This window comes from Clarias gariepinus, chromosome 8, assembly GCF_024256425.1.
Source record: "Clarias gariepinus isolate MV-2021 ecotype Netherlands chromosome 8, CGAR_prim_01v2, whole genome shotgun sequence".
Taxonomy (NCBI): Eukaryota; Metazoa; Chordata; class Actinopteri; order Siluriformes; family Clariidae; genus Clarias; species Clarias gariepinus.
This window is the reverse complement of record NC_071107.1, coordinates 20,092,483-20,105,661: the sequence shown is the minus strand read 5'-3', so window position 1 is coordinate 20,105,661 and position 13,179 is coordinate 20,092,483. Positions and strand designations below refer to the sequence as shown.

Here is a 13,179-nt window from a genome sequence, read left to right as displayed (position 1 = left end):
TTAAGTGCTTTTGGAATGTGATGGACACAGAGGAATATCGTTGCACACAAGATTGTGTCTTAAAGAAATATCTATCTATTTATCTATCTCTATCAAATTTTATTTGTCAGTTTGGCCTTAAACAAATCTTCATAACCTCAAACTAGGCAGTTATTAAAATTGGAAGTTATACAATAATTTAATTAATCTCTGTAAAATATATTACAGACAATTGTACAGCCTGGTCTCAGATTACTGAGTAGCCAGGAAGGGGATCCTCCATCTCCAGTGCTATAAAACATTTTCACACAGTAAAGACATTGTGCAGTGCATCCTGACAATTTCTGAAGAAGTGGAAACCATACGGAATATCAAAAATCAATTGTGTTGTGCACAATATAAATATGTAATGAATACAAAAGCATAAATTGTGAACTGAACAATGTATTCAACAAGATTTAAATAACGTACTGCGACAACAGACATCAATAAAACATTCTCCTCTCTTTACTAAAGTACTAATGTCTGGGTGTCAAAGAAGTGACTAAACTTCTTTAGCTTGGGTTTTTAAATAACACATGCTACCTCTCGACTGTTCCTCCTTTTACTTCCATGAGCGGGAAAATTAGCTGTACTGTAATCACTAAAATAGACCACAGACACATGATTCATGGTCACAACACTGGACTTTTTGCTGCATTTTGATCTCAGTATCAAACAGCTATCCTGTCTAAACCTAGAATCCAAGAACAAATGGAAGTTAAATGCATTCTACAGCAATGTCAGTTAATACTATAAAAAAAAAAAAAAAACATTAATAGAACCATGACAGATCTTAAAACCACTTTCAATCCATTAGGAAATTAACATTTAATGGTATTATGTTGGCGCGGTTAGATGTATTTCATATGTATTTTCTTGGCAGATGCTTTTCTCTGACTCTCATTTAAATGACTTACCACTTAAAGAGATTGCATTCCAAGTATACAGCTAAGAATTTACCTGAAGGTTCAAGTTTTCTACAGTAAGATCTTACCATCCTAACCATACTTAAGAGATTTGCTAATCTAAATTACCAACACCACAAGCCTGCCCTGCTTATCCAAGCTTAACACCGATATTTTGTGCCTTGTGCTTCCTTTTCAGGATTAAGCAACGTTAAGAGAGAGCAAACAGCAGTGTGGGTATGCATCAAAGCAACAGTATTTAGATAATGGCTACCGGTAAGCACTTAGCAGTTGATGGTAAGCATCTTTCTTGATATTGATGGAAAAACTAGAACATTTTAGAGCATCGATCCAAAAAAGCTTTGTCAGCAGTGCACTGATTGTTTCATTAGTTGAGTACTCCTTTGTTTTTACCATCCATAAATATTTGTTTCATCAATAATTGAAAACATACAAATGCCAATTTAACCTCGTACTAATTTTACCGCTTAAAGGTTCTCCTCACTGTTTCTCTTTATTGGAATTGATTAATTATGAGCTTATTTAATGTCTTCAAACTGGTTTTGCACAATAATTATACCCAATTGTCCTCATTTGGGGTTCACACATGTCGTTGGAAGAAAATGTCTTGTCCTCATATGAGAACATTTGGTGTCAAAATGTAAAAAAAAAAAAAAAACTTAACGAACCCTTCTGTTTACTACGTTACAAGCCATTAAGTGATCCCCGCAGCCCAGTATGTGTGCAAGTGAAAAAAAAGGAAGAGCATGTATTAAGGAGCTGGAAAGGAAGCTTCCTTTCCTTTAAGGTAGCCTATATGGATTTGCAGTAAGTAAAAATGCTTCTTTTCTATTTTAGTGATGTATAGTGCACCTTAGACCATCAGTGCTGAGTGAAGAGCAGACAGACAAGGACAGGCCACCTCTTAGCTCTATTCTCATACATCAGTCTTTCCCTTTCCTTCTTTAACCAGGGAACAGCAGGCTTAAAATAACACACAGCAATCCCGCTGTTACATCAGCCGTGCACCATACCCTTTCTTACCCACACTATCACACATGCTATATATGGTCAGGGGTACTTTTTTCTCATTGCTGCAAAATATCTTTATGTTATTATATATCATGCAAAAGTTAGTACAGTTTAAACTGGAGACTGGAAAATCATGCATCTGACTGGAAAATTAATGCTGCAAAACACATTTGTTATACATTTGAAACTGTATATAGATGACAAGCAATGCAGAACAGATGCAAAGGAAAAAACAACAACATTTAGATAACAGATGATGTATAATTACAATCATAGTGTATGCATAAGCACTGGATATCTGTGAACACATCTGTGCTCATTATGAGAGGACAGAGGGAGCACTACCTTTTATGGTATCCAGACCTCACTGAGGACTTATAAATCCTCCAGATCATAAAGGCAACTGTACTGGAAGAAAAGTAAACTTGCTTGCAGTTTTATATAAAATAAAACAGCTATGGTCCTGTGGGAAATTCTCTTCTATTAAATGTGCATACAATCACTAGAACATGGACAACTATTAGCATTGATAACTTACTTAGTCAGAAACCCAATTAACGTCAATGAACAGAGTGATCACTGATTACTCAAGTCTGCATGGGTCCTCTAAAGTATGTGTGCTAATGCTCCAGCTGAAAGATAATACTCTAATAATGTAAATTTTCCCTTTATGTGTCTCCTTTTCAAAATGTGCCATTTCAGTGTCTATGTAAATAAGCTCCTGTATTGGCTGGGGCCTCAAGTAAGAATATACCTTCATATATATAAAGGGGGCGGGGCGGGGGACAAAAAACAGGGAATGTTTTTATGTTTTTTGTTTGTACATGCACACTGGAGACCTATCGAATATCTAAAAATGTCTAAAATATAAATATTTCAAAATTGGTCCCAACTTGTGTATATAAATAGATTAGGCAAGCAAACATCTCAAGAGCCTCAGTAGGATGTGGTGACATGAACAGTGCAGAAAAACAAATTCAAGATTAGAAGAATATATTTTCTCGCATTTTAAATTTATTGTAACAGAAAATATTAAAATCATTATAACTCATTGTCATACTCTGGATGAAATTAAAGATTGTTTTCACAAAATGAACAATGACCATTAATAAATGCTTAAATTTAGCTAGCCTTTTTGCTAAATATTTATGGTCCCCCAAATCCATCTCTTATTATGAAAGATAGACATCAATATTAATAGATGTTTAAATACACCGGGAGAGCACCCAAAAAAACCAAAAAACAAAAAAAAAAAACACACAACACAGCGCTAAGTCTACAACTCATGCTTCAGGCAGTCACACCACCCATCTTGTGGCATTCCTGTAGTAGTTTAGTCTCGTGGTTTGGTGGCAAAAGTGAGGTAACCTGTGTGTCCAGCCATCTCCCTAGGATGTGTGGCAGTCTTGCACGTCACTGAAGAGTAACTGGGGTTTGCTGGCACTTCCTCTGGAGCAGGGTCAGGGTCAGAGGCTAATTTGGTACTCTCTGTTCTACCCTCCTCCGGGCCAAAATCTGGTAAAGGCAGAGTGACAGAGCGGACGTCGTGTACCCTCTGAAGCACCTCCAATGTACAGATCTCTTCAAAGCCATGATCCAGGAGAGTTTCACATGTCCTTTGTACTTGCTCAATACAAGGAGAGAACGAGCACAAACGACCCCCTGCAGAGAGACAGGAGATAAACAATGGTGCTGAGTTATGTATGCATTATAACCTTAAGAAAACTTGGCTCTCAGTGCTGATCGTAATGTCAATATTGAAAAATATTAAAATAAAGATCTGGCCAAAGGTTTTAAAACAAAAAGTGAAATTCAATATGTTAGTGAAAATCTAAATTTCTGAAAATAATGACAATCAAGATAATAAGCAGGGGTAGCTCAGTGGTTAGGCATTTTAAGCAAGGCCATTAACTGCTCAAATGTATAATTAGTTTAAAATGTAGGTCATTCTAAACGTGTCTTTCAAATGCCATAAATAAGAATTAGAAAGGTATTTTATGTTAAAATCCTATACAACAATATTTTGTACAAAGTTCTTTATTCTTAATTTGCTGGATTCATCTGAGCATGACTCTGGTGTCACTTGCTCAATCAATCCCTGCTTGATTGCTTCCGAAAGATCATGTGCAGATATTTATCACAAAAATTCACATTTTAATCCAGAGTTTTAGCCATTTTTTAGCAGAAGTCAACACCTATTAAGCTAATTCTAAGTCTAACAACTGTTCAACCAGATAGGCGAGTACAAATTAGTAACATCACCCGTTTGTGCGCAGGGAGAACTAGAATGCATGTCATATGCTGTCTTAATATTTTTGGCCACCACTGTACAAAGTAATATTACATATTTTAAAAAACAAAAAATCTACAAATACAGAACAATTGAGATAATTCAATGCAAATGTAAACCAATGCATGGGGAAAAATGTGAGCATAGAAACAAGTACCCAATTAAAACTATATTTAATACATAATCTCTGGTAAACTGTTATACAACTATAACACTGATCAGATCATGGTACTGTTAAATGACCATATACAGTATGCACACTCACGCTGATGCTACTCCTTTTAGCATTGAAGAGAAAAATATTTAAGAGAGTCCAGATTAAGAGGCTTTCTAATTAGGTAACCCTTATACAGATCAAAACATTTAAAATTTAATATTAACCTCAACATTTTTAGATACCTCCTATGAAATCAGCAAGTGTAAATCATATTTTGCAAAATAAGCCTAGACCAAATTCTCAAAACAAGTGTCTCCAATGTTATATATTACTTTTGGACCATGCAAATGAGCAATTGTAAATAACCAAATAAACAGACATTTATTCTGTTACACAAGAAAAGAATAAAGATTTTTTTTTTTTTCAGTGTACTAAACGTTTCAGGATGCCCTATGTGGCATTTGTGAAATCAGTGAAAAAGCATGTGTAAAAAGAGACTATGCTAAATAAATGTTGAAAATCCCTAGCAAACAGTTGCAAAGTGCAGACTAGTGACAGCTCTGTTCACAGCATGTGCTTAAAGGACACAATCAGCAGAAATACAAAAAGCAGGTGGTGCAAGAAGAGAAACAGAAGAGGTGAAGGTAACAGCTGGTAATTTCTCTTTTTTTCCACTCTCATCCTTACATTTACTGAAATTGGGATCCTAAGTATATATGTTAATGTTGAAGCACATATGTATAATGTTAAACACTGGGAGGAATTAAGGTATAGCAAATGCATTCCTAGCTCTGGAACAGACATTCAGATAAAAAGCCAAGCACTTCTTCTGTGCAGTCAGCCAAAATGACCTCAGGAGCCCGGACACAGAAACTCCCCCAAAGGGAATGCGTGTACATGTGGTAAGTGGTCTATGTTACACAATTCATAGTGTGGTGGGGAGTGCCGTAGTCTGCACTCTTTAATGGCACAATCAAAACCTATATAGTTTGAAACTAAAAAAGCAATAAAGAAACTGAAAAGACAAAGAGATGGAGGAAAGACAGTCAAAGTATGACTGAAATGTTCCACAGACAAATAAGGCCATTCCATGCAAACAAAGTTATAAACACAGACTCATGGTTTCCTGGCAACAACAGCCTAGGAGAGAGGAAAGTCATGGCAGCGTGGGAGTCCTCCAAGCACTAAACATGAGTAGGCTATAAGCCAAACAGTTACACAAATTATACAGAAAAAGAAGGAAAGAGCGAAAACTGCTGTAGGAGTTAGAAGATAAAGCAGGGCTCTGAAACTCATCACCTCCTTAAATGCGTCTCATTTGTAAATGCGCCCTAAGGTCAGACAAAACTCGAACGACCAGTCTGTGCAACATATATGCATCAGACACATGCTTCAAAATTGCTTAGTAAGAAGGCTTCATGACAGAGTGAATTTAGAATAACATTTATGCTGTAGTTCTCTCAAAAAGGAATCCCATTCCTTCAGCCTAACATCTCTGCAGGCTTACAATCTATCCCTTTATGGTCAAAAGCTTGTCGCTGTGCGTCTGTGCATGAGTGAGAGAGCATGCAAGAGAGAGAGAGACATTACATTACATGAATGACATAACTTTATGCAAGTGTCTAAACAGACATACAAAAATGACAAACCTTCAAATTTAAATTGCATAGTTATTTATGACAGAATTTCACTTGAAAACTACTAGAATTTTTATTAATCTCTCTGGGGTGGGAGGGCGTTAATAATTTTTTAACTAAAATGCATTAGCAGTAACGTGTTGATAAATGCAAGAGATATTTCGTTAGATGGGTTACTATGCATTCTGTTGTGTTGCCATAACAATGTTGGTTACATTAACATAAAACATAAAACAATAGCATGTAGTACAATTGTCTTACAATTGACCAGTGTGAGCAGATTTATTCTTCTATATTTTTATGTGTGTGTATATATACAGTATGTATATCCATGTGAGCTTCAGTCTGCTTTTCAAACACTATTTGAAAAGCAGACCCTTTTTACATACATGAGTAAATAGGGTTATTCCAACATTAATAAGTTTCCACTGAAACTTATGAGTAAATGATTCACAGGAAAATGACGGTTACCAGTCAATAGTTCCTCCTCAGTAAGAGAGTGATAATAGCGAGGCATCTAGCCAGCAGAACACTTATAATCCTTCACACATGCATGTAGTGTGTGAGAGATGGGACAGGTGTTCAGAAGCACCAGACAATCAGACAACTGGCTATTACTTTATACAACAGCCCTATTTTACATGAACATGGGCATGGACACCATTTTCTCCACCAGTTAGTGGTCTAGACCTGAACAAAAAGAAATCAATAGTAACAAACTGTGCAAATGAAGCACATAATCAAGTTTTTCCTTAATCAGTAATCTTGGGTAGAGGCAGAATCCTTTATTAGGATGATTTTTGAAAAACAAGTGCATGTAGACAAATATACTCACCCCTGCGTTTGAATGCTTTCTTGGCATGAATGATGGCCTCCCATGGTGATGGGATGTCCAGAAATACTGCATCAGCTACACCGACAACACCAAAGCCATCTTTACACACATCCTGGTTACGAACAGTCACTAGATGGCCCACCTTGTGATCGCTGAACTCTTGTGTTGCCTTTTCTGCCCGCTGGGCATGAAACTCGACTGTGTGCAGGTGGCCATTGGGTGCGATGGTGCGGAGAATGGCATGGGACAGTGATCCACTGCCAGTGCCTGTCTCACACAAGCACATGTAAAAACATTTATACATTTAAACATTGTAAAGACATTAATAGCAGGCTAGGTTTCTATAACAAATTCACTTAATTTACTGCATTTAATTTCAGTTTATAGTAATAATGAAGAAGTGTGTGTGTACTAACAATTGTCAGGAAGAAAGGGCCAGTATTTCTGCTCTTAATTAGGAATTTATTGGTACACAATAATATTCTATTGCCTATTTTTATGCTGACTTTTGTTCATATTGCTGAGCTTGTGTCAAAGAACAAGCACCAAATCTCAAAAAACAAACAATACAATATTACATTTAGAAATTAACCCTAACATGGTTTTGAGACCCCAAGAGACATGGATAAACATGCTCCACACATTCATTCAAGCTCAGAATCAAACAAGGTTACTTTGGTTATTAAAGTTACTCCCTGCTATGCTACCCCCTAAATTAGATTAGATCATTTGTATTTCATATGGGCTTTAATTGCCAATCAGAATCCCGACAGTCTTACTAAAATGTCCTAACATAACCAAAAAAAGAAATAAAATTAATTAAACCAAACACATAAAGTACAATACTGTACCTTTTATACTGGAGTCTCTTACATAGGTCAAAAAGACATTGAATAGAGACATATTTTCTGCTTTTAGCTGTGTTACTTATCATGTCAATACACTAAGGAATCAGTCAATACTTTCACTATTTGGTTAAAACACTCAGCCATTGAAGATAGCTTGTCATGTTTGGAGTGGACGGACTCAAGTTGCTCACAGAGAGCCCTGACCTCAACCCCACTGATCACTTTGGGATGAACTGGAAAGATCAGTGCATGACATCACAAAAATACACACAGCCACATAACTAAAATTAGGGGAAGCCTTCCCAGAAGAATAACGAAAGGGGACTAAATCTGGAAGTGGATGTTCAAAATGCACATATGAGTGTGATTGGCTAGACATCCACACAGCCATATGGTCCAAGGTAAAAGAATATACCAACACATTACAATAAAGTTACTCCCTTTACCATTCGTACACATGCAAGGTCGAAGTGTACACACACATATTTACAGGCAAATGCACAGAAAGGGACTGTACATGCCGACTCCTTCTGTCCAGTGTTACATCACCATAGCTTTTGTTTTACAACAACAATGCCGTCAATGTTTGGTCTACAGGGTGGTATTCAGATTGAAGAGGATATCTGAACTCAGGATCATGGATCAAGAAAGGACAAGGGCAAAGGGATCAAAGTGGTCATGAGGCAAAATGAGATAAGAAGAAATCTGTGAAAGAATTGTGAAAGAAAAAGGGTTTGTACCTCAAGAAAGAACTAAAGGAAAAAACACAAGGCAACACGTGAACACAATGTTTTGTTGTACAGCTTAGATATCCCGAAGACAGCACTGACCACATTCAGTCACCAAAACAACACAAAGTGTGTAAGAGACTTTTGTTATGCCCTCTACTTGAGCACTGCTTTAAAAAAAAAATCATTCAGCAGGAGAAACTCACAGTTGAGCAATCCAGCTAAAGTGAGGTGGCTGCAGAGTACCAAGAGGGTGTGTATGTACTCTGAGGCCATTAAATAGATCCATTCAGACTACAAGTTGCTCCCACTTGGTGAATAAGCAAATAGACGAAAAGGAAAACACCACACAAACAGAAACAGGAGTCACACACGGAAAAGGAAAAACACTACAAAAATATACAGACTTCAGGATCCAGTGAGAAGAAAAACATTAAGCAAAAAGAAGCAGTAATAATTACGAATTGCAGAAACAAACTGTTTTTATATATATATATCCAGAGTAAAGACACCAGGCTGCATTTGCTTTATAAAAGTTCCTGCCAGCAAATTACACAATGACCTTGTCTATGACACAGATCATCTTAGTAACTCAGGCACACGGAAATGATTTTCCTTTGAAATAGGAAGAAAGGGAAGTAAACTAGTATTTAAGACATGGCAGATCACTACCAAACTAGTTCATATCTGGCAGAATGTATGCTTAAAGTGGAGACATAAAACCATATGACTGGAACCAGTCAGTCTTCAATATTCCTACCAGTAAAAGAACAATGCTGTAAATTGAAGTGAGAGAACCTACAATGTTCTTTCAGTGGTTTTAACATGAACTGACTTATAGGATACGTGTCAAAGTACGAGGTCAAAATACAAAAAGACATGTAGAAGAATCTCTAATCATATATTTTAATCAGCCACTCTGTCTAATCACCTATCGTCAATCAATACACACACAAACACATATGCTAAATTCCCAAGGTGACCCTCTTTCTCTTAACAGAACACATTCCTAAACCTGCTAAAGTAATCCTTGATAAGTACTGCAAGCTTACTCAGCTCAGTCACAAAGTCACTTTCAGTAAAGTTAGTTTAACATATCACACAGCAACTATTTGAACAACTCTAACACTCATTGTGCTAAATGATTGCCTATTAACTTAACTTAACATTACAAATTTCTTTTTTCATTTTATTAACAGTATAGAGATCTCTAGTTTCTAATGTATGCTCAAATTACATAAATTTTCCTCTGCCCATCACAAATGGGGTCAAGTGGACCAAACGTATAATTATCATATGCCTGACATAATGGTATGAATTAAAAACAGTATGCACATCAGGTAAAACTGATGAACAAAAATAGTGTTTACAGAAACATCATCTTAAATGATCAGGGCTGTAATGCCCATGTATTTGTTGGCCTACATGGTATAATTTGGTACATTAAAAACAGTAAAACTTTGGTAATTTTTCAAGAATCACTTTAAGAGTTTTAAACATAGCCTGATCATATATGATTTTTGAAGGAATAAGTTATTGCTTAGTTTGTCCAGTCAACAGAAATGCCTTCTGGATATATGGATGACTGCATAATTTCTCAGAAAAAAGCAAACATTTCTGGGTAGTTAAAAGCTATATGGTTAATGAAGCATCATATTTCCTGTGTAATCCCTAATTTAGCTGATGATCGTATAATTTGGGAATGTCAGAGATGTCAGCCTCAGCTGTCTTACCTGATTCACAGACAACAGAGCCTGGTTTGAGGTCCAGCATCAGGGTGATGTTGGCGATGTCTGTTGTATAGAGTATCTGCGTTCGGTGGGGCAGATTCACAGTCCATAGCTCCGGAGTGGGATGCAGTACATACACCCATCCACCCTTACTGCATGTTACTTTCGAACCAAACCGGCGACCGATTAAGTCAGTGGAGTGGCGAATGGCTCCATAGCGAGTCTGTGTTTGAGCACCAGACTCCACTTTGATGGGCATCATGGAGTCATGCCCAAGAAAGATGATGACCACATCTCCTTCCTGAATAAGTTCTGAGTACTCCACAAAACTCATGGGACAGTTATGATTAGCTGAAATATTAAAGAAAAAAGTTGGTGTGATATAATGTTTGCTTAAATTAACCATAACGTTCCACCAAGATGAACAGGAGATCGTTAGTTCCTAGCTTATTCATAAATTATTGAATATACATACTACATGACAAAGAGTGCTGTTGTATTAAATATCAGGGTGGCTGTAAATTGGCCACAAGCTAACAAATTTATACTGATATTCAGTACACCAGCAAGACTATGAGGGTGATATTGAGCGTGACATGAGTGTTATATTACGTTTACACAACAGCTTTATAAACATGGAATTGATATTAAATCCTTGATATTTCAGACACAATACAGCTAAAACATTAGGGTTTTTTTTCAGTGAAAACAGTTCCGAAAAAATTGTATGTGTGGTACGACTAAGAGTATTAGTGCAATGAACTTTTGATAAAATTGGAAGCAGAGTGATAAAGTAAAATGTACCGTTTCTTTTATACTAAATATCAGCACTCTTGGAAAGCCATTTGTGTAATCACATCAGTGGACCAGAACAGATGACCCATGCCAACATTATTCTCCTGAATGTCCTTTATCAGCTGTGCAAGCTGTAAGATGTAAAATATACAGGCTACATTCATTCAATCATCTGTCTTCTATAACGCATTATCCTGTGTACAGGGTTGCATGGCCTGGAGCCTATGTTGTGCACCATTTTTCTTTCAACCAAAACATGTGCAATGCTTTTCACAACCGGTTTTCCATGCCTTACTTATGTTTTGGGAACAAGATACGGGAACGAGATACCATGTTGTGGGCATGACTTACTAAGGTATGGGAACGAGATACTATGTTGTGGGCATGACTTACTGAGGTATGGGAACAATACATGAACACATGAACTGTGGCCATGACTTACGAAGGAGTAAATAATCCATGCTAACGGTTATACATGAAATCAATATAAATTTGTTCATAGTTTAAAAGAGGCTACATGCTATGAGGTTATTAAGTTGTGGCCACAACACAGTATCTCGTGACCATGTATTAAACAATTTTATTCTTACGCCTAAGTCATGGCCACAACATAGTATCTTGTTCCCACACCGTTGCAAGTCGTGGCCACTGAAAATTTTCCCCACAATTTCACTAGAGGGGCTCTAAAGAATTCTATTAAAAAAATATTTTAAAAAATATCAAGCTTATAACGACTTTTTGATTTAACCATCCTGATCGGCCAAGGACTTCATTCGAAGACAAGGATACAATGTGCAATGTGTAAGTGTGTCCCTGCACAAAAACTTGAAAGTATTGCCAAATTATATTTTATGTTGAAGAGTTGACCTTTTTTTTTTTTACTTCAGGCATGGCCACTGCTGTGGTCTTAGCAGCTCACAACCTAATCACAAGTTTAACAGAGATTAATTCTTTAATATAAGTGCAGAAAACCTTCCTAATAATCCAAGTGATTAACCGGTTAATAAGAAAACACAATAGAGTAAAGCTTCAGTAACATTAAACTAAAGATTAATTAAGCACTGTTTGGCCCTTGAATTTTGCTGGATTGAAAGCTTGAGCTCTGCGCACATCACCTCATTTATTAGGTTTAAAACACCAAACGTTAGCTATTTTTGTGTTATGGGCTATAAACTAACTCTATTCGTGGGTAACTAACTGATATAAGCCTTTAGGGAATCAACAGGTGTTATTTGGCTTCAATGTGAAAACCTATTAAGGATAACCAGTTGGTGAAGCCGATAGTGAAGTTGGATGTCCATAGCTAGGAAATCAAACCCTCCTCAATTTAGACATCTTCTGGGTTTTATTTAAGAAAAGTTTCTCTCACTCTCTCTCTCTTTAAAATTTATCTTTAAGTCTTTCCTAATACCTACAATCTGAACCGTAGAAATATTTAAATGCGTTGCCCTCCGCGTGTACAGGGGTGATAATCTCTTATGAGCACCAAAGTTTCTGGACAAGAATAGTGGCCGCGGCTGTTAGCTGAGATTTGGAATTTCTGTCCCGCTGCAGTCAGTCACATGACAGCCGCAGCCAGGTGCAAAACGTGCTGGGGTCTGCGCCCCTACTGTTTCTACAGATAAGTGAAAACCATCATTCATTCTTTTCAGTATCCTACACATGGCTAATCACGTTAGCCTTCAGCAGTAGTAGGATTACTTTAATAAAGACAGAATTTACACGTAACACGTTAATTTCAATCTAAAACTACGGTCCCGTATATAAACACATGTAAACAGCTGCTCTAACAATATACTTACCTTTATTGAAAAAAATTAACTTATCGTCAACAAATCCGGGTCCATACACGTGTTAATAGAGCAAGGCTGACATCCCACTAACGTGTCGCAGAGAGATGACGTCATGAAAGTCGACGCGGCTCGCAGCTTCTTTGACCTTCCTCTGTTAGCCAATATAATTATGATGTGTAAATAAAAATATATGTTGACATATATTACGCACACACCTACACTTTATATATATATATATATCGTAAAAATTTTAGTTTGGCAAAAAAATAAAATAATTAAAATTAGAACCTCAATGGAAGTAGTGAGTGACCGTGATGTGTGTGTGTGTGTGTGTGTGTGTGTGCACAGATTTACCCAATTTGTGTGCAAATGCATGTTTGAGCGTGTGTGATTTATGCATTATGCATT

At 36.7% G+C, this 13,179-nt stretch overlaps 1 protein-coding gene across 1 annotated transcript; it reads right to left on the bottom strand.

Moving 5' to 3' along the window:
- Nucleotides 1–2,959: 2,959 nt before the first annotated feature.
- Nucleotides 2,960–12,867, bottom strand: trmt61a (tRNA methyltransferase 61A). Its single transcript, XM_053501309.1, has 4 exons — nt 12,781–12,867; nt 10,187–10,534; nt 6,878–7,144; nt 2,960–3,620 (listed from the first exon to the last, which is right to left on the bottom strand). Exons 2-4 carry the CDS (start codon nt 10,515–10,517, stop codon nt 3,292–3,294), a joined length of 927 nt encoding a protein of 308 aa, XP_053357284.1. The 5' UTR covers nt 10,518–10,534; nt 12,781–12,867; the 3' UTR covers nt 2,960–3,291.
- Between the last annotated feature and the right edge of the window lie 312 nt (nt 12,868–13,179).

Excerpts from the sequence above, each read along its gene's own strand:
- trmt61a (XM_053501309.1), bottom strand. The coding sequence starts at position 10,517 with ATGAGTTTTGTGGAGTACTCAGAACTTATTCAGGAAGGAGATGTGGTC. Across the intron at positions 7,145-10,186 it reads CTCTGTTGTCTGTGAATCAG|GCACTGGCAGTGGATCACTG; the intron begins GTAAGACAGCTG and ends TGTGTGAGACAG. Across the intron at positions 3,621-6,877 it reads GAAAGCATTCAAACGCAGGG|GGGGTCGTTTGTGCTCGTTC; the intron begins GTGAGTATATTT and ends GTCTCTCTGCAG.